This window comes from Pocillopora damicornis, chromosome 4, assembly GCF_964200805.1.
Source record: "Pocillopora damicornis chromosome 4, jaPocDami1.2, whole genome shotgun sequence".
Taxonomy (NCBI): domain Eukaryota; kingdom Metazoa; phylum Cnidaria; class Anthozoa; order Scleractinia; family Pocilloporidae; genus Pocillopora; species Pocillopora damicornis.
This window is the reverse complement of record NC_142673.1, coordinates 19,790,615-19,812,645: the sequence shown is the minus strand read 5'-3', so window position 1 is coordinate 19,812,645 and position 22,031 is coordinate 19,790,615. Positions and strand designations below refer to the sequence as shown.

Below are 22,031 nucleotides of genomic sequence, written 5' to 3'. Positions count from 1 at the left end.
ATTATCAGCGATGACAGTTTCGAAAACTCTCAGGCCGATATCTTCAGTGACCTTGAGTAACCTTGTGTTTCTTTTGAGGGTAGATCTTCAATATCGAACGAGAATACAGCTCAAGAGATAACGGTTTGTGCGCGTCGGCCATGAATAAGGTAAGCATCAGCAGAGATTGGTCATGTTTGCAACCTCTAGATCTCTATGCGTACCTTGATGTAAACAAAGTCCGAATTCTTACTTCTCTGTGATTGCTGGATTCTGCTGGATGGAGAGACTTCCGCTTAACCCCACTCTATTTTAAAAACAAAGCCGTAGTCCCATAAGTAATTTTTTTCCCCATTGCTTTCTTTTTTTCAAGGACTGTAGGCATAATAAGGATGGGATTCGGCGGAAATTTTGAGCTTGATTTAGCCAAACTTTAAAGTGGAGTTTTTTTTTCCAACACGATGTTTAATTTTTCTTGATCGTCAGCCTCTTCTTGGGAATGTATCTTTCACGAAAGGAGTCCGCCGCTTTTTGTATGCAGTGACACCTAAAGAAGCTTCGTTTGCTAAACTTGATGACGTACCGGACTATCTAAACGAAGTGAGTACCGGAATAAAGTGAAATGCATGCAGTAAGGAAAATGGCGTAAATTCGTCTTAATCGTCAAATCCACCCTGCTGATTTAGCTTTCATGAATTGGATGAAAATTCGTCAGATGCCCCAAGCTGATTTTACTTAGGACGAATTTGACTAAGATTTGTCAAAATCGTCAATTCCACCAGGCTGATTCCCTTTGAGAATTTGACCAAAATTCGTCAAAATTTTGAATTCTGCCAAGCTGATTTTGCTTTGCCAAAATCGTCAGATCCATGAACATTCACTCCGTTTGACGAAATTTGTCAAATCTGTCATTTTCGTTACTGCATGCATTTCTGGACATAAGTGAACTAAGGTGCTAAGACCTCTGTTTGAAAATTGGGCTCCTGCTTAATAGACAGGGTACAAGACTATGGGTGTAGGCAACCCTTGGAGAGGGTCTTTGTACCAATTGTCCTGGCAAAGATCATGTAATTCTTAAGGAAAAGCTAGCTTAATTAATGAGTCATTGACAGCTGAGGCCATTCTCATGGCATCTGCACTGTGAGCTGATCCCTTTGTCTGTCATATTTGGCTGGAAAATTAACATTTATTTTACCTCTTTGCCTTGTTTTAGGCTGTTCCTTTCTTCCTTGGAGCTATAGCTTTAGAGTACGTATTAGCTTTTCTGACCAGACTTCCACCAGCAAGGTTGAATGATGCATTCAGTTCCATTGCTGCAGGAACTTTGTCGCAGTTGTCCAAGTAAGGCTGTAACATACACATTTCCTATGGTTAACCCTTTAACTCCCTTGTGTGACCAAGACAGAATTTCTCCTTGCAACATAAATACAACATCAAGCAGACAAGTGATGAGAATAAAGAAAAATATCAATTAGGGGATTATTAGTTGATCCAATACCAAATTCTCAAAACTAACATTACAAGAACTATATGACAGACAGCAAGGAGAATTACTAATGAGGTCGTGGGAGTTAAAGGGTTAAAATGACTCTTACACCTTTCCTCTCATGGTGTACTACAAGTTATTTAAATAATATCTAAAGGCAGGGTTATGAGTATGGACCCTAATCTGTTCTTGACAGCTGGTTTTTTCCTCTTTCAACAGGATAATTATACTGAGTGCTGAGCTTGCCCTTTATGTATTTATTTATGACAATTTTAATCTGATTACATTACCATGGGATTATCCTGGAACATGGTACTTTTGTTTTATTGGAGTGGATTTTATCTACTACTGGTTTCACAGAGCTGCTCATGGTAAGAAAATTATTATTTACAAAGTTTGTTTTTCTTATTTAAAGTCCCTCTGTAATATTATTGGTAATAGACATGTACTATGGGAATAGTGGAATAGTATTGGCCACAAGTGGTCTGTGAAAGGGTAAGGTCTAAAATTCAGGGCTGAGGGTTCCTGTTCAAGATTGTTATAGGATGTGACTTTATTCATGGCTTGTGTTCACTTGACATTATTTAATATTCATCTCTCAAAGAAGATTGAGTAATTAGTGTAATTTATTATTAAATTGTTGCAGAGATCAACATTATGTGGGCAGCCCATCAGGTGCATCACAGTTCTGAGGATTACAATTTTACAACAGCTTTAAGGCAATCTGTTGTGCAAAATTACACCTCTGCGGTAAGTATAGTCTCTCATGGTTGTCCAGAAAATCTCCTTAATGAAATAATTCAAATCAGTGTGGTCAGTTTGAAATAAATAAGGAGACACCATGCACTGTAATTCAGATTAAGTAATTCAGTGGCTAGCAAACAATTAAGTGTAATGATAGTGTAAGTTGAATTAAATCTCTAATTGTTGCAGATTTTTTACATGCCTTTGGCCTTGGTGGTGCCTCCTTCAATTTTCTTTGTGCATAGTCAGTTCAATATGCTTTACCAATTCTGGATTCACACAGAGGTAAGAGTTCTTTTGTTTTTGAATCTGTTAAAAAGAAGTGATGCTCATAGGACTTCATTTAACCTTCAAGTCACTTATTTTGTTTCTGAATTTCTAAAAAATTCAAAATCAAAGTAATAAAAGAAAAATTAAAGATATGTACTCCTTGACTCTATAAACAGATAGTGCGCTCTCTTGGACCTCTTGAGTACATTCTTAACACACCCAGTCATCATCGTGTACATCATGGTAAGAATAAGTGTTATTTTTTTGGATAATTACTGTAAGTTTATATAAGTTTTAAAGCCTTGTTTTTCTGTTTTGATTGAGTTGCTAAAACTAAACTTCTCTAGTATGATTTTATTGTTAAAAATTATTTGTTGCATGATGTGTTTAACTGTTTTTTTTTTTTGCAGGGAGAAATCCCTACTGTATTGATAAAAACTATGGTAAGTAAGTTTTAAAAGTTTCTTCTTTAAATAATGATAGTGAAATTAAATGAACTACTGCAAGTAATGTAAAGTGTGAATGTATGACAGTGCAATCTCTTTTTTTTGTTGTTAATTGAACTTGTTTCCCTTCCTTGCCTGGGCAAAATCATTTCTTGGAATTTTCTCACTTTAGCCTGGCACTGTGGAGAATTGCCAATAAAATTCATTTTTATGAAGAATGTATGTTTTGTTAATTTTTTCAACTATCCCATATCCAGGATTTGTGATGCTGAAATTTTAATTCAATGCTATTTATGACCATGAAGAGAAGTGGTGCAGTTGGTCAAGCAGACCAAAAAAAAGTACTATATGGGATCAGGCTTCTGATACTGGTGCTTAACATAATTTACAGTCTTATTTTGTACATTGTTTTTTTTACCAGGTGGAACATTGATTATTTGGGACCGAATATTTGGTATGAAAATTTTATGATCTAGATAACTCTACTGTGTATGGCACCTGCTGTGTCTTGAGATCTAAATGTGCTTGGAAAGATACTAAATCTTTTGCTTTGAAAAAATTGTATTTTTTAACCCTTTAACTCCCAGAAGTAATTAACATGAAACTTCTCCCTATAATACCATAAATTATTCAGCAAAAAGGTAATGAGAATATTCAAACTTATCAGGTAGAAGCTATGATCTTGATCTAGCACCAAGTTCTTATAACTAATTTACAAGAAAATGTGTTGCAGCTAGAGGGCGAATTAACAATCAGATCTTGGGAGTTAAAGAGTTATGGGCCAGTTGCCTTTCACAATGGGTGGATTTTACTCAAGTCTGGCTTATGTAATTTTCATAAGATTGCAATATTTTTGAGGGCAATTTTGGCTCCAAATTGTAGGAACATTTCAAGCTGAAACAGATGAAGAAATAGCCTATGGTCTGGTTCATCCACTGGCCAGCTGGGATCCCATTTGGACTCAGGTTAGAACTTTTACTGGCACCAAACATTTAAGTCAAACAAGCTGCACATGGTTTGATTAGTGGAGCCATGCACATCTGCAAGATTTCCCATATGGAAGGCAATGAAGTGATGATGTGTACTGCCACCTCGTTTACACTTGGATGCAAAATTTCTTAGCCCCATTGATTTAGTGATAGAAGACTCGCTAGTAATATGAGATACTGTTTTGTTTTTATTACTTTAAGTCATTCCTATCTTTCCCTTATCACAACTGGTCAGGCTCAAGCTTTACTTGCTCAGTGCTTCTTTTTCAGTGCTTTCATGACAGTTTGCACTTGACCTTCCACCTCAATTTACTTCATCTCATTGACTGAGGATTGGGCATGATCATCATTTTATTTAAGTACTTTCTAAAAATTTGTAGTATTTAAGGAGTAAATAATTTAATCAGCTGTTCTCTTTCCCATCAGCTTTGCCACTTCTGTCATATTTGGAAAACATTTTGGGAAACACCAGGACTTAAAGATAAGGTAAAGCACAAAAGACACAATATTACTGAACAGTACTTCTTGTGCCTTCCAGGATATTCCATAAACCTACTGCTCTAGATAAGATTTGTAATGGAAATAAACTTTTAAATGGCCACGCAATTGTTGCAATTTTTATTTCAACACAGTTCTATTACATCTTGCTCTCAGATTTTTCTTCCTTTGATTAGCTAGACAAAGGTTGGCTCTGCAAGCTAAGTGTTCCCAATCACCCAAACATGATTTTCTAGTATCTGAACTGTCCACCCCACCCCACCCCACACCTCCCCTCTGACCCAGGATGGGATGCTAGCCCTTTACTACAATAGTTATCTTGCAGCATGAATCAAGATTCTCCAAGGTGGAGGGTGGCAATGTAAAAGCAAAGTGTCTTGCTCAAGAAAACAACACCATATTTCCAGCAAAAAATCACTGTCTGAAATTTGACATAAAAACAATGGGCCAAAGAATCTCCTGTACAACTCTGTGTTTAAAAGTGTTAACCCTTTGACCCCTAAGAGTGACTAGCATCTAATTTCTCATTACAATATAACCCCTGAATCAAACATGAGGGTCATGAGAATAAAGGAAATGATCACCAACCAAAGAAGCTCTTGATTGTATAAGAAATTCTCCCTGTCAGCACCCTTAGGAAATGTATAGGAAACAGTATGGAGAACATGCATACTGATGTTAGGGTACAAAGGGTTAGACCTGTTATAATGAAATGGTGAATTATTATTAATCTATTCTTGTTTTACATCTGTAGCTGGCTGTACTGTTCAAAGGACCTGGATGGACTCCAGGAAAGCCTCGTTTGGGTGATCCTGCAGATCTACCAGAGGTATTCAGTTTGTGTGGAATCTTGAAAGTTAATTCCTCTTGCAATTCCCCATTTGTTGCATTTATTTTGTGTGCTTATTTGGGCATAAGTGTTGTGTAAAATTGTGCAAGAATATTTGACCAATTGTGTTTTTTTCTGATGCAGATTGAATATCCTATTCAGAGGTATGACAGTTCATTGTCATACTGGGGAAACGTTTATGTGCTTGTGCATTTTGCTGTTACCATTGTGGCATATCAACTGCTAATTGCAAGAAGGATGGTATGTTTCATGTAAAAGTTTACCTTAATGTTGAGTTACTTTAAGTTCTTTCCCATCTTTTGTCAAATTAAATTCAGTTACGAAATGTCTACGCATACAATTCCCAGCCAGATGTAGGATTTGATCAAGTAGCTGGCCAGTAGCCTTGGACATTCTGTTTTTTGAAAGTATTTTTGTTTGTTTGTTTTATGTCTTCAGTTGATGAGCCAACTTCATGTGCTAGGAGTTATCTCATATTTCCTTTTCACAATTTCAAGTGTTGGAGCTCTGTTTGATAACAAGTAAGGACTATTCATTTAAAATATGCTATTGGAAGTTATAATTAAGAAACAATGCCAGTGTAAACAGAGTTCGAACATCTCGGTCAGGAATCCGAATAGCTTACGGGAGTAATCATACGTGAAATATATTTTGGTTCATGCATCGTCAGGAAAAGTTTCTTTCGTAATTGTTCTGGTTTTGGGTGGAAGTTCATCCAACAATAAAATTTTCATGCGAGACACATTTTGTTTCATCCAAAAAATATTGTTCAGTGCTGTTTGATCACAAAGGTCATTTGCCGTAAACACATCTGCTAATTGTTGATTTTTGTTTGTGGAAATTGCAGGTGGTATGCCCCTTACATGGAGTTATTCCGTTGTCTGTTGTTCCTCATTGTTGATCTTGTGCTGTCTTCTCAAAACTTAGACACTGGAGGTAAATGGCAATTAATTTTAACATTGATAATGCCAGTCATAACGTTTCGTTCAGAATGTAACCCCAACGAAAAATCGAATAGAACAACCAAGATAAAGTTACGAAAAAAAAATTCAGAAATAAAAAGCTTCTTTGGCCTCCGAATTCCCATTTACTCGTACCTTAAGTAGATAGTTTAAAGCATTAAGCACCTAAATTTGAAATGTTATTTATTTTGTTTTTAAGCAAAAGGATATTTCTTGCGTAAAGTGGTGTGTGGGTATCTCTCGACTACACTGCTTATGTGCTCATTGCGGACCCATTTATATGACCAAGAGGGAAAACAATAGTTATTTTTTCTGATTTTTTTTTTGTCTTTTTCAGTTCTTCCTACTGCTTACATTGGTGTTATTCGTGGAATTTTCATTGCGTCTGCGTTTCTCTGGATAATTGGTTCGTTGATGAGCAAGAGCAAGTTAAAGATCCAGTGAACCTCGATAGCATTCGCTTACGGGCTAATTGTCGTGATTACGATTTCCAGCCAATAGAAGGTTATAATATCACCTGTTTGCTCAACATCCTTAGATCGTCATGTCGGCATAACAGGATCCCAGAAGGTAGATTACAGTAAACCCGATTACACTCATTATGTAGGTTATATATCTCACTCGGAGGTATAAAAGAACGAACATTAGAGACATATTTATGTTTTACTACCGAATTCTTAATAGCAAATGATTTTCCACATTCTCTACAGTACATTACTTAACATTTTAGCTCCGAGAATTAGATTTTATTTATCAAGCGAGATTCCTTTGGTGATTTTTTAAATTTGTGTCAATTCAAGTACATCACGTCGGTTTTATTGTTTTATCTTCTCATTACCTTCCTTCGTCAAAATGTATCGATGTTGCAAGGAGAAATTCAGTTTTGGTTGCTCTTGAGATTGAAAAGGTTTACAGATTTTACCAGAAAGCGTGACCAGTTCTGGGACCGCTAAAAAAAAATTTAGTTAGATAGGATAAGTAGCTTCACCGTCGCACCTTTTAACACTGAATTGAAAGACTCCGGAGTATTATAGATAATGAGGAGAAGGAAAAGTAATGATGACCTTTATTCAGGTCTATGTTGATACTAAAACTAACTTTGTGACTGATGGAGCCCTTCTAAAGGGAGCCTTACCACTGTAAAATAAATTGAATGAAAACCTGGTACACCTATTTCATGTTGTTGCCTTGTTCTGACAACGTTTGCTATGTCCCAAGTTACCAAGATCATCCCCAGCAATTAGCTCACTGTAAATCACTTCCAAACTAAAAAGAGGGCTTATTTGTTCATAACAGCCTGTAATCGGACAGTCGAATGTGACAGTTACACAGCCAATTGAAATCAATCACGGTTGATAATGTCTATTGGCGGTGAATGATACCTAGTGACGCTGAAAAATGTCTGAGGCGAATACCGAATGATCGCGGTTAATAGGCTCCGGTAGCGATGCTTAATGCCTAATAACGAAGGATGATGTTCACTGACGGCGAAAGATGTCTAGAGACTATGAATCATGGCTGGTGACGGTGAATGATATCTGTTAATGATAAGTGATGTCGGAACGCGCTAAATGATGCCTAGTGACGTTATCATCTAATGACAAAGCTGTGAATGGTGAGTATGTGATGGTTGATGCTGTCTAATGACGGCGAATGATACGTAATCATAGTCAAAGATATCTGATAACGATGAATGACGTCGACTGACGGTCATTGATGTACATTTATGGTGAAAGCTGTGTGGCGACGGCGAATAATGTGCGGTTTCGGTGACTGATATCCATTTAAGGTAAATGATGTGGAATGGCGATGAATTATGTCAAACGATGGTGAGTGATGCTTATAAGCTGGAATCAAACGGTCAAGTGAAGTCATCGATCTACCAAACTAATCATCAACAGGGCTGTACCCAAATAGAAAACGGTTCGATTGAAAGTTGAATTAGACAGCGCTTGTCCTCGTTAAGTGTGTGAAAGTTAAACAAGCATATTTTAGAGTACGTTCACCCTATTTTTTCATAACGTCGAAGTCTTACAAAACAAGTGATTTACGTCGTGATCAACATCAAAGCAAGTGTTCAGCATCAAAACAGTTTAAAAGCTGTGGCATCTCTTAACTGTACGTCTATCAAATAATAGATAATACTTTAAAGTTGTACGTGTCTGCAAAAGTCTGTGCGTCAACAAGGAAAATTTTAAGGTTGTGGTGCCTGTTAATCGCGTTTATTAACAAAAGGCAAAGTTTTAAAGAGGTGATGTCTACAGCATGTCACAAGGTTCAACAAGAGGATAAGTGGAATAAGAGTTTTAAAGTTGTGAAGTCTTAACATGATTTATTTATTTGTAAAGAAAAGGGACGATTGTAAAGTGGTGGTGTCTCTACATTGTAAATTTATGAAAATGTTTTACAGGTGTGGTTTCTACGTCAAGTGTTTAAAACAAGGAAACATTTTTAAAGTTGTGGTGTCCACATCCATTTTTTTTTATCAACGACGAAACAGTTTTAAATCAACGGTGTCTGCATCGTGTGTTCAACAACGAAACAGGAAATAAATCGCAATGTCTCTCCATCGTGTATCTCTCAACAGAGTTGATCAGTCAACAATGTTCATCAACAAAGTTGTGGTTTCTCAAGAATGTGTGTGCGTCAACGGCTAAAATGTTCAAAATTTTCTTGTCATTACAAACAGAGGAACAGCATCTCAATATTGAGTTTATCAACGGGAAGAGTCTCAAATTTGTGGTGTCTCTACCCCGTGTCTCTAAACCACGACACGAGTTTTGGATTCTTCAATCATGTGATAGTAATTTGAAGATCATTCACTTGTTAGACAACAGAAAGTAACGAAATATATTTTTGGGACAAACTTGGGAGGTACTCCACTTAGTAAAGACGGCTAAGATGGGTTTTGCTATTGGGAACTGTCCAGGACGTAAGAAAATTGTGCGTTGACTCTTTTGTGATGTCCCCCTTCCCAGAAAATTTTACCACAAGTGGAACAACAAAAGAACAAATCCACACTGTCCACTACAGTTTCAGGTAATGGACCAAGCTTCAGAGGCACTCCGCTGGGTAAAGTCAGATCCTTAAGATTCACAGGACAGTTCTTTGGCTCACAGCCTAGCAGTGGGGCTCTAAAACGACCATGGAAGATCCCCATGACTAATCGCATGTCATCCTTATGAACTTTCACGAAATCATCCCCATTGCAGACCTACAACAAATTCATTGAAGATGAAACTTAGAATACAAGAATTTGGCGTGATATAATACACAAAAGCTGAAATTTCATTCATCTATCACCTGTGAAATCAGAGAGTTACCAATTTTTCTGATACGAACCCGATTTAACGGCCAGGTTGAAGTTGTTCTTCTAAATCATTCCACGTACGCTAAAGAAATTTTCAACATAATGCACAAGTCTCCTAATTTGCAAACTTGACCTTACCACACGGAAGATGGGTTACGCCCGAAACGAAAAATTATTAGGCATTTCATCCATTTATTTATCCTCATTTTGACTTTACGAAAACCCTCTAAAGAAAAGCTCGCACTAACCACAGAGCCACACACAAACCTGACAGCGACTAAAGATATCTTGTTTCTTTACTTGCACGTTAAAATATTTCACCAGAGCCGATACTTGTTGTCGAATCTTTCCATTTGGAACACAAACGCACATTCCTTCAGGTACCCAGGCACGCAACTAAACAACGAACAAACAAACTAGCATGGCATCAGTCTTTCCAAAAAGTGGTACTTAAGTCTTTATCTCTTCTTTAAAGTTTAAAAGTAGACGAATTCTTTTTTTTTTTTTTTACTTTCTCCATTCACTTGATTATCCCCATCTCCATACACTGTATATTTGTGTCTCTTCTCTGTACACTTTTTTGAAAATCGTACCTATCCCTTGCTTGTATTGTATATCCGCCCCCCTTTTTTTTTCAGACCGTTCGTGGTTGGTGTTATTGGATCGATTGAAAGAAAACCCAATAAATCGCTGATACTGTGGGAGAATGAGTAACTCATGCCAAGATATCTACCTTTAATCTTTCTCTTTCGAGATTCACAACATCCATCATTTATCCGGGATGTTAGTTCGTAAAGAAGGCGGTTGCAAATGTCTAATAACTACGTTTACCTGTTCATATGGCAAGCCCGTTGTCAAGATGATTCTATCCTCAGTTTGGGCGATCTGATAACAGAAACAAAAACCTCAATATATTTAAAGTCCGCTGACCTCCATAGTATGGATACTCCTCCTAAAGGAGACGAGTTTTATACTTTAAGGAAGGTGTCACTATTTACATACTTTAGAGAGAAAACTATACCACCACGGAACGAGAAAGGCCCTCAAAACTTAGCTAACAAGCTTATCGCGTCTTCCTCGCCGCTTTCAAATTTCTTCACTTATATGATTCTCTTCAAGGAATAAATATATTTTTACGGGGACGACGCAACCCTCGCTTTACTTAGTCAATGAAACACTCAGTTTATAACATACGGAATCAAGTATGATAGGGGCGGTGACAACGACTAAAAATTGACAGAAAGCACAACAAAATGTTCCGCTAGGGGGTCAAGCCCAGAGCACTCGGTGCGAAGCGCAGCGCGCGAAACACCGGGCCACTGTTAGACTACTGCTCTACCTTAACTGCTCTTTCGTGATCGCCCTTGTTATCCAGAATAACCACATCAATCCCGCAACATCTCAAATGTTGACCCAGACCTTGCAGCATTGTATCAACCACGACCCTGAGTGACTGAGGAGGAATGGGATCTCTTTTCTTCGCAGGAGGAAGCAAATCCTAAAGAAGAAAGAATGGAAGCCACGTGACCGAGCCTCATGTCTTCATTCAGCACAAACGCCCTCGTATTTGGTGTGCTGTCGGATTCTAAAATCGTGAAAAACCTATTCATCGGCTGTGCTTCGTAAACGCTACGAAATGTCTTTACATAATCACTAAACCCTCTTGATGTCACTCACAACTAAGCATTTCAATATGAACTGCTCAGAAATGTTCTTTAGAAACATTTCAACCTTTTCACTGCAAACGCCACAGAAGTAAAACCTCCAGAGACGATCAGGTGACAACACACACTTAACATACAAAGAAAAACCCACTGCAGATTAAAGAGAAAAAAGTTCATGTTCTTACAAATGTGTTCACATAATTTTCTATTAGAATTGCCGGTTTTCATGTGAAAACCTGTCCAAGTGAAGTAAAATTGTGGCGACTCACATTAGAGCGCGTGCCTGGCTTCGGCTGCTTCCGTCTGCTCCGACTGCAACAAAACACAAAACATCGAGGCTAAATACTAATAATACTAGCAACAAGTAAGGTAAAGGAGTTGCTAACGATGGAAAAATTGCGTGCCATGCATCAAATGTCAATGTTACAAGTTTCTAAACGCTTCGTTAATGTATTAACCAGTCCCAGCTAGGTTCTTACATGTCCAACAAATTATATTATCTCACGGCACTGATAGTTTTTGCAAGACAAGTTTCTTTGTGGTTGGTCTCAAGAGCTTGTGGTCAAGTAAGACACAAAAGAGTGTAAGTCAGAGAAAGAAAGATGTGCTAATCAGAGTTTGATTATCATGAAATGGAATGGCGCGTCCAGCAGGCACTCCAATAAGCACACCTAAGGCAGAAGAACACCTTCATGACAGCCTTCTCTTTGCACACAGGTTTCTTTATAAGCAGACATGCGGACTGGCTATCGTGTAAATTCTTCTTTGTATCAATAATTGGCTTTCCGAATGATAGAGAAAAGAACCACCATAAAAACAACATACCGCTGTTTTTCCTTCTTCGGATGTAACCATGTAAGCACAAGACCAGGCTCCATATCGACTCGTAACCTCGACTCCACCACCCACTGTTTAAGGACCTCGTAAATCTCCAGCAAACAGAAAGCATCTAAAGCTAGGCAGAGAACAGAACAAGTTATTTACAACAAACGGAATTGTCTTGTTTATTTCCACATAGTTGTTTCTCATCATCCTATCTAAAAAGGAAATTGGATGGATCGTAATACACAAGTTTATGAGAGAATCGACTACATTTAGACAAAGCATTATGTTCATTTGATAAGTGATATAAAAGTATTCATACACTACATGAATATATAATGCAACAAAGATGGTAACAGCTAAAAACAAAATTTAATCAATTAAAAACAACACTGTGAAATCGAGATTGCTTCACCTGGCATGCGTGGCTGGTAGTTTATTTTATTGACCACTCGAAAAACCGGCTGTTACAAAAGCTACAAAGTTGTGCTTCGTTTGCTTTCCCACAGAAGAGACATTTCATTTGTAGCGGCTACATGGATTCAACCGGATTCAGCGATCAGTACACACCCGGTAAACACAATGGAAGCAATGGATGAGTTGTTTATGATGATCGCCCTTGACAAAGTGAGTTGCTCCATAAAGATTATGATTTCACCTCGGTATTAAGTTACAGCTCAGTTATGATAAATCTATAATAACCGGGCTCGAAACTATAACAGTGTAATGGAACAATCATCACAATTAAAACTTTTACCCAGTCTCTAATCCCTATTCATTCCTTGTCCTTCAAAAGCAGGAGTTACCTGCATAAATCAGCTGATCCTCGCTTAACGGACGCCGTTCCCAGTCGGAGATCTGATACGTTTTGTCTAAAGCTTGACCAAGGCACAAGAACGCCAACTCGCTCAAGCCACGCTCTTCTTCCATACAAGCACGCTCTCTTGCAGATACACTACGCATGCGGGAGCTGACTTTTTGTTGCACACTTGGCATACTGAGTATCTATGTAAACAAATATATGAAGCCTGTTTTCAACAGGATCACTCACATTAATAAACGCACATTCAGTGGACTTTCAAGTTTGACCACATTGTAAGTCTTTCCATATGAATTCTTGCGAAGTTTTCAAGCAGCTCAATGTGCGTTTATTTATGTGAGTGTTTCTGTTCATAACAGGCTTAATTCTTACATTTCAAGTGTTCACTGGCTCACTGACTCCTCCTGTTTGCTATGGTTAACCAAATATCAAAATCTTACTTACGACCTGTTATCAGAATATAGAGACTAAACTACATGACGAACTTCGCCACATAAAGGGGCAAGTGACGCTGTCAAAATCTGCGTCATCTCTGTTGTGAAATTCAAGGAGTAATTTAAAACAATGTACAAAATGTCATGGACAGATTCTTAATCGTCTTGTGTGTTTTATTCAACTACAGGGGTGGGAAGGAAAGCTCTACATTACAAACAAACGGAGGCAGCTCAAGGTTTCTTTAAGAAAAGCCGAGTTGCACACATAGGCCAACAAATTCACTTAACCCGCAGCTCGGAGGAATCACATTTTCAAAGGAGTTCTAAATCTTTCCTACCTGTTTACTTAATGGACACAGGTCAACAAACCGAGCAAGACGTGTCACAGCATGTTCGCACGGGGGACTCGAAGAAACCAAGTTTCGAAAATCAGAGTCAACTCCATAACCTGTCAAACCAATATTAAATGTTCTATTAACCAACCAAGCATATAACAGTTAATTTGCGCAAAATACAGTACACTTATAACTTTTTAATGTTTCTCGCTGCACTGTATGTTATTTGAAAAAGTGTATGTATGTTTCTGTATCTGAGACAACCTTCGGAAACGCTTCCAAAAAGTAATCGAAAAGTTTTCTTCTGCTGTTTATAGGCCAACGGACGAACGAATATTTGTTAAGAGGAAAAAGTGTGCAGATATATAAATGTGAGGAATCCTTTCAGAGCAAATCAACTTCACCAATTTTTAACTGGCTCCTTCCCCTTCTAGATCAGCTCACCTCTTGGAGATTCTTTCAAAATAACAATGCCTTCAGGTTATTGATGTTTTCGTTTGCACACAACAATTGAACAAAAATTTTTAGGAAGCTGCTGTTCCTTTTTACCCCAGTACTGACAAGCTTAACTCTTTACCTAGCTTTAGAACGCGAGGATTAGCAAAGAAACTTTCAGCAAACTGTTGCATCTCGGCGTCTTTAACGTTGTCTGTCATTGCTATCACGTCCAATATAAACACTTCATTCCATGTAGAAAGCTGAATAATCGAAAGCCTGCACGAAAAAAATATTGTCAAATGACACGGGGGTAAAGAAAATTTCTTCTTCTGAAGCTGATACAGACACTGTCACACATATCAACCAATCACATTTAGCTGTACACCAAAACTAAAGTTTGCGAGTTTGACCTGGTGCGAGATGACCTCGGGCAACACAACCTGAAGTGAATTTGATCTGGAGCGAAACTAAATTTGGGGGCCAGACGACCTAAGGTGAATTTACCTAGGGCGAGACAACCTGAGAGGAAAAATGGCGCGAAACTAACTTTAGGGAAGAAACGACCTGAAGCGAATTTGACCTACGGCATGATGACCTGGGGCGAAACTGACTTTAGAAGCGAGACAACCTGAAGGCGAGTTTAACCCGGAGTGAGAGGACCTGGAGGACCTTTACATCTTATTGGTTGACCAGTCACAAAGCAAATTAAGTTAAAAGCTATGTAATCTTGGATACCTATCGACACCAATTTGAAAATTAGTCTTGAAGCAGTTTTAACATTTTATACTACTCACATTTCTTCGATTACTTTAATTAAGATACAACCGAGCTGAAAAGAAAACTCTCAATCTTGGGTTGTCAAACCGAGCGAGTTCCACTGACCTGTCATCAGTCCCCGCGCGACACATTGTCGGTCTCCACTCAGTGTCAAATCCTACAACATTACCGGGCTAACAAAGACAAATAACGCTCAGTATAAACGCAAAATATATGAATATTTTTGCACATTTGTTTACATAATTTTTTCATCTGTTTGTTTTTCTAACAATCATAACCATTTCAGAAGGAATCTCCTAGCTGAGAAGATGTTTGTCTCAAACGCACAAATATTCGAAAGATTAATTCGTTACGAAGAAAAGGGGATTGCTTGAGAAATATGTCAACAATTGAAGCATCAGATTTGTCGTAAAGACAGTTTGGCGTTTCTTTTACAGATGAACCAAAAAGTGAGTGATTCAAATACCAAGTAGCCTCCCCCCAACGATTTCCTCCATAACCTTAATTCAGGATGTCATGTTAACCTCAAGTACAATACAAAACTGCACGTACCTTACAGAGGACTTGCGTACATTCCCTTAAAGACTGAGTGTTGTCAACCACGAATATCCTATCAGCAGATAATGGCAGCCGATAGCAGTTGGCAGGTGCAGAATTTAATGTTGAAGGTATATCGTTGTACACTTTACGTTCTGTCTTTCCTTCTATTTCCGCTTCCCAGTCTTCAGAATCTTCATTTGCACCTTGCCTTAAAAAATGTAAAAACGATTGGCAATGTCAAGTAGGAAATTAGAAATTGCTTACATCATGTTATACATGTCGCCTGGACATAAGACAATTTTATGAGTGAAAAATTTAGCAACCAAGGACTGAAGAGTCTATCCCAGCCTGGAGAGCAACCGCACCATCTCCCTGAATAGGATGCTTGTATATTGCAGGTTATGATGACCTCCACTGGGTGTTTCTCAAGATTTCTTTACGTTATCTGATCATCACTTTTCTCTTGAGTGGAAAGACGCACTATGTACAGGTATGGGAGAAAGTTACTGATTGCAAAAATTTTTGTGATTCTTGTTCTTTCCATTGAAGCACAGCAATCGTGATCAGGGCTAATGCTTGTCATTTCAATCAAGAGTCTAGCATCATCAGGCTACCTCTGTCTTTTACGGAGAGTATTCTATACAGCTGTATGATTAACAGTGATTGGTAAGTATCAAATCTTCCCTTTTTTGGGGGGTGTGACGGGGGGAGGTTGACCTTTGTTCCGAATATGAGTAGGACATGCTCGTTAGATGAATGTGCGAGAAGAATGAGGCTTTGAAACCTACCAGCTTTCCACAAGATCTTTAACCAAAGGATGAACTGACTCCAGAGGCAGGCAATAGTACCTAGTCCATCTAGCAGCCTCTTCAATATCATCAAACTCAACCAAAATTTCTATTAGTTTGTGCTGAAGCCATTTGTTATCACCAAGAGAACTCTGTAAGGCAAACGACAAATCCGTATATAAAAATAGCATCCTAACCGGAACCGACTTTCTGAACAAACAAGTTTGTCTCTTGAAGAGAAATATGGGCCAAATGCAAAATCTTGGTCCCCATTAGGAATCATAAGTTGGACCTTCCAATTTGCCCTCTGTGGCTCTACTGCTAAGATTCAGAGAACTCTTTGGTGAGCTCACCAAGACATACACACAAAAAAAACAATATTTTTTTCTTCTCTCAAAAACGAGCTCAAAATTTCACAGCTTTTGTCATTCTATTTATCTCTTGACGTGTAGCAATTGCAAAGCACTTTCCCAACTTGAAACAGCTTTAAAGGAAGAATTTCACCAGATTAGATGCAAGATTTAAAAAAAGGGGAATATTAATATTTCCCAATTTTAGCTCTGGCATATTTTTTCATTAGATGAGATGAAAGAAATAATACGCATTAATCAATTACAGATGGTGATAAGTTCTGATGTTCGTGTGATCCAGGAACTTAATTTTTTATACAATATACCTCAATGAGATTGTCCCACTTGTGACTTAATGGTTGTTTCTGAAAAAAAAAAAAAAAACAGAACAAATACAAAGATAAAAATATTTAATCAATTCAAGTACCGGTACTCCAAAACCATTTTACGTCTTAACCATAGTAACAAAATTAAATTCCGCATGCATAGTTCACAGAAAATTATTACCTCTGAATATTTCTTCTGTAAGAGATATCTCAATCCATTTAAGTTCTTTTCTTTGTATATATTGGGGTAGTTCTCTGGAAGAACAGAAAGCAATTCACGGAACATTGCCTTACACACTAAAGAACAGCAGACAAGTCTGTTTTGTTTCTTAAAAAATGCTTATTTCTCATGAAAAAGAAGTTTAGGAATGAAAAGTGAAACTGATTTTAAGATGTATCAAGGGAGATGTAGTGGCCTCCTTGGCTAAAATGCTGCACACTGTCTACAGCACCTGAAGGAAAAGACTTGGTCTGGCTAAAAATGTACAGTACCTCTTTATGATCAAAGAATGCAAGAAATACATGTAATTACATTCCAGCAGGGTGCACAATGACCATTACCCCAACCCTTCCCTCCCAATCCAACCCTTCAAAGTATAAATATTTAAAAAGATAAAAAACAAACAATTAAGACTTAAAATTTAGATGGCGCAAACTCCAGAATCTGAAGAAACTACATGGCATAAATATTTTCCAGTGCAAAATACTTCCATTTTTGTTTTCTAGCAGCATGGATACCAGCCTGCTGATACACAAGTTAGAGCAAAGGTGTACATGCACCACATAATGTATGATGTACTGAAATTTTTAACTGTGACTTTCTTTTTTGAAAATCTCAGCTGAAGCCCTGGTCAGAATCTTACTACAAATTAGTGCGTATGTACGCCAATTAGTGTGTATAGTACCATACCTGCTTTTAAATGAAACATTTTCACAAGCCTCTCTCCTAACTTAACAAGAATCTTGTTCTTAAGTCTGTGGTCCTTTGGTTTTGGAGAAACAGTCTTCCTGATGAAAAAAACAAATTTAAGAAGTTTATCTCTCTAATAATTACTGTTAGCAGTTAGTGACAAAGGGTTTTGCCTCATCTTATTTCCTCCCCAGAGCTGTCATCCTGAAGAGCAACTTGACAGCTTAATGGCTCTAACCAAAACTGTTTTTTTTTCAGATTTGCAGAAACTACATCTGCAAATTACATCTGGTAACTCTAAAATTAACTCTAGAGATAGCCCTTGTTTCTTTAAATAACTGCAATCAGTACACTGCCAAGGAAGATTAAAATGAAATTAGTTTGACAAAGTCATATATTTAACAGCTGTTTTCACTTACTCAACAACAAGCTCCAGATCATCATCTGTCATTGTACATAACTCATCTATCAACTTCATAAAAAGTTGTAATGATGTGGGACAGCCTGCCACATAGCTAGATGCAATTAAAAGTTATAGTTTTTAAGTTTACAAAGTATCACTGCTTGCAATTTACAATGAGTTTTTAGAGCCTTTGTACCAACTTAGCTGTAATTTGTTCAGGTCAAGAAGCAAAATACCGTATCTGTAAAGCTTGTGTAGGATAAATAGATCAAAATTTCAACATTCAATTGACCACAAGTAATATCTTGTTTCTCTTCTGTTATATATATTCAAAATGTCAAGAGAATTAAAATCACTTCTGGAGGGAGTGGAAAGGGCAAGGGTCATCATTATTACTTGACAAGTCACAAACATACCTCTCTGCTAATTGCAACTTGTCAACAATGATCAAAGGTAACAAAATCTAAAAAATATAAATAAACTGTGCTGTTTATAGGTGTGGCTGCACAAAAAATTTAGGGACAACAACAAAAAAGCTACATGTAAATTCAGATTCAAGATCTTTAATCAAGTCCAGTGCTTGGAAATTGAAAACTGTAGGATTTTTTAAAACTGCTCGTATATTTTCATGCTCCTCCTACAACTTCCTACCAAAATGTTTGGCTGATAATTTTCATTGAGTATTTTGCAAATATTTCCAAGAAAACTTAGTTTGCCTTTAAAGTTATCCAAAGAGCCCTTTAGTTGCTACACACAACATGCTCAATGAAATCAGCAGAAAAAAAGATACAAAACTTATACTACACTAAAGTTGTTCTTTTTGTGCAATTATTCTCAAAAATGGTTTTAACAACTGGGAACACAAGAACAGATCTATTGAAAAACATGCAACCTTGTGGTGGAGGAAACAGCCCTAACCCCCATTCCGATGTACATAAGAACAGACATGCATTTAACTTACTTGCTGTAAGTTCAGTACATGTTTAGTTTATGTTTTTATAGTAGGTAAGTAAGTACAGTTCATACCTCAGTTACTTCAAAATGCCTTTGAAGTTTTAACTTGTATGCAATGGTGGCAGCCTAGTACAAGAATACCAAAAATCAACATTCAACATTCCTTAGTAACCATGATTATTTTCAATCTGGTTTAGAGAGGTTTCAAATGATATGATTAGGATGTTAAAATGTAATTATTCTTTGATAATGGGTTTCAGAGGCCCTAAAGCAACTAGATTCTTTCTGTACATGTGGTCTTACATGATTGTAAATAACTTTTAAGTGAGAGAAAAAAACATTTTTCACTGAGAAAAAGTTGAACCATAACCTTTCCACATAGTGCTGATTAATTCCAAATGTCTAGAATACATATTTATTAAGCAAAGCTAAGAGAGATTCTGGATTAGCAAAATAACACATCTTGAAAAAAATTAAAATTCTTAAATCTATTTTTACCTCTTTGTACTTCCTTCTGGAATGCATTAAAAATCTCACATGCTTGGTTAAGAAACTGTTGTCTCCTGAATCAAGTTGAAATGTCCTTTTAACTGGCTCAAACAGCAGAAATGTGGATGATGCAACTACTTCCAAAGCTAAGTCCTTCTGATTGTCAGATGGCCAGTAACCTAGCTGTTGGATTTCTTGAACATTCCTTCCTTCAGTCTTTGACTTCAGCCAGGCCTCAAACTCAACAAGAGTCATATAAGCCAGTGACTTTTTGCCAGCTTGAATATCAAAGTCAGCAAATTTGATAACATACAAAACAAAATCAAAGCAATTCCTGCTAGCTTCAAAAGCCCTAGGAAGAAGTGACTTCAGTTCTATTAACATATCTGAGAAATATAGTGATTCAAGTTCATCCAGCCACTCTCTTTCTGAAACAAGGTGAAGAGATATTGCAGCTAAATTTGCATCAAAATGCTGGGAAGATACTAAACAAGCTTCTGAATCTGAAGAATGTGTTGAAGATGTTTCATCCCACAGCAAATCTTTATCACTGTTAACACAAGGGTAAGATTTTTGATTTGTCATATATATGTCACTTTTGGAAGGTTCAATATTGGGATCAGTTCTGCTATGATGTGTGTCATTTACAATATCATTATCCCAATCTTCTTCCCAAACAATATGATTACGATGTGGCAAAGAATTTCCTTGATTGGTTAATTGGTGGAAACCTTTCCTGAAAATGTTTGCATCACCAAACTTTAAATTAGAACTCTGCACAGAAAGTTGCACATGACCATTATTGTATTTCCTTGATGTTTCTGTTTGAAGTTCTTCCCTTCTTGTAAGTCCACCTGTAAGATAAAAAAATTAAATGTGCAGAGCCATAGGTGGGAAAAAGTTAACAATAAAGACACATATCTATTACCAGTATCCAAAGTAGATAGATTTTTTTGGTATGCTGGCGTATATAAGAACAGAAAATTAATTGCATGGCGTCTTATGATTTGAATTTAGAAGCAACAAGGAAGCGAACACGTCAGCAGAGTTCTACTCTGATTTTTTATCGTGACATACATGTACGCTTTTTATCGCAAAATTTCGCCAGACCTTTGTTTCAAAGCGAAAATTCGACGAAATAGCGCTCTTTGTTCAACGGAAATTTCGCTCAAAACGCCTCGAATTGTCATTCGAACTTTCGCGCGAAATTTCGATGAAAGTTCGCAAGGAGTGGTCCTAGATAGCAAATTAACATTTAAAGCGCACATAAAGCAACAGCTGAACAAGGGATGCGCAAAGGCTTCGGCTTTGCGGAGAATACGTAAGTTTATTTCAAAGGACGTGTTAGTTCGTTTATATAAGGCCTATGTTCTCCCTCATCTTGAGTACTGCAGTCCCCTTTTACTGGGAGTAGGTAACGCGGAGACTACTAAAATAGAGACAACTAATTACTTTATATTAAGAACTATATTAGGCTTCTCGAAGTCTGTGTCATACGACTTCCTCCTCAAGTTGGCCGACATTAAGTCTTTGGAGAATCGTAGGCAATTCCAATCGTTGGTTATGTTATATAAGTGCTTGTATGATAAGGGGGCTCCTTATATAAGTGATTTTTTTCATTTTAGAAATGTACCGTATAGTTTACGCGGGCTCAGTACAAGGCTAGATTTACCTCCTTTTAATCTTGAGTTTTTACACCGGTCTTTTTCATTTTTAGCTAGTAAACTTTGGAATGCGCTACCCCCTAGACTCAGAGAATCTCAAGATATTGCTTCATTCAAGCGTTCTCTTAAAGCCCACATGGCTTAATGGTAGTGATTGTAAACATCGTTATTGTTAATATTGTTAATATTGTAACTTTTAATTGATAGCTCTTGCCCATGATTTTCGATTCTGTTTTTAGTTTTTTAATAGATTTACTTATTATTTGTATTCTTACAGAAATTATGCTTTATTTCTAATTGTACATACACGTACACGTTTTAACGAGAACTTCTGTACTCCTAGGTGTCACGTGTTTAAATAAAGGATTGGATTGGAAGGAAAAAAACCAAATTCGCGCATTTGACTTTTTTGAAGAGGAAATGAATTCGCATCTCATACCTACTTATCTTTTACCAATCATCATACCATTTTCGTTTCATTTAACCAGATACATTAAAAGATTTAACATACCACGATTCTCTGTCGGAATTTCGATAGCACCATAGCCATGATACGTACCTTCTGAATAATCTTCGTGACAATAGGAAAGCAGCGACTGAAGCAATTCTTTAACCACACAGAAAACAGCCTGAATGGTTACAATCATTACTGAAACGTTCGTGTGGAGAGTAAAAGCAGTAAGACAAAAAAAATATTTCATATAGTTAATACTATTTTAGCTATTCACTGAGCCCATATAAGTTCATTTTCCAACAGGCGTTCTATGTGGTCTAGATCCAGTT

General features: G+C 37.2%; 2 protein-coding genes across 4 annotated transcripts; one reads left to right on the top strand and one right to left on the bottom strand.

Annotated features, from left to right (window-relative positions):
* On the top strand, window positions 1-7,397 carry LOC113667892 (alkylglycerol monooxygenase-like). Its single transcript, XM_089204778.1, has 16 exons — window positions 1-149; window positions 466-579; window positions 1,193-1,320; window positions 1,685-1,836; window positions 2,112-2,215; window positions 2,399-2,494; window positions 2,656-2,722; window positions 2,890-2,922; window positions 3,347-3,379; window positions 3,808-3,890; window positions 4,341-4,400; window positions 5,167-5,241; window positions 5,386-5,502; window positions 5,701-5,783; window positions 6,110-6,198; window positions 6,562-7,397. Exons 1-16 carry the CDS (start codon window positions 141-143, stop codon window positions 6,666-6,668), a joined length of 1,350 nt encoding a protein of 449 aa, XP_089060904.1. The 5' UTR covers window positions 1-140; the 3' UTR covers window positions 6,669-7,397.
* Window positions 7,398-8,539: 1,142 nt separating this feature from the next.
* LOC113667890 (exonuclease mut-7 homolog) lies at window positions 8,540-22,014 on the bottom strand. 3 transcript variants are annotated; one of them, XR_016186089.1, is made up of 20 exons: window positions 21,760-22,014; window positions 19,594-20,438; window positions 19,168-19,221; window positions 18,558-18,604; window positions 18,158-18,253; window positions 17,739-17,836; window positions 17,010-17,083; window positions 16,829-16,867; window positions 16,153-16,304; window positions 15,377-15,572; window positions 14,930-14,997; window positions 14,187-14,323; window positions 13,613-13,722; window positions 12,827-13,025; window positions 12,024-12,153; window positions 11,468-11,510; window positions 10,874-11,032; window positions 10,366-10,419; window positions 9,802-9,950; window positions 8,540-9,438 (listed from the first exon to the last, which is right to left on the bottom strand). XR_016186089.1 is itself a non-coding variant. In XM_027183752.2 (20 exons), exons 1-20 carry the CDS (start codon window positions 21,947-21,949, stop codon window positions 9,136-9,138), a joined length of 3,123 nt encoding a protein of 1,040 aa, XP_027039553.2. In that variant the 5' UTR covers window positions 21,950-22,014; the 3' UTR covers window positions 8,540-9,135. The 3 variants fall into 3 exon arrangements, 2 of the variants coding, with proteins under 2 accessions (XP_027039553.2, XP_089060903.1); XM_027183752.2 differs by having other exon boundaries at window positions 9,802-9,930; XM_089204777.1 differs by having other exon boundaries at window positions 9,802-9,930; window positions 21,808-22,011.
* Between the last annotated feature and the right edge of the window lie 17 nt (window positions 22,015-22,031).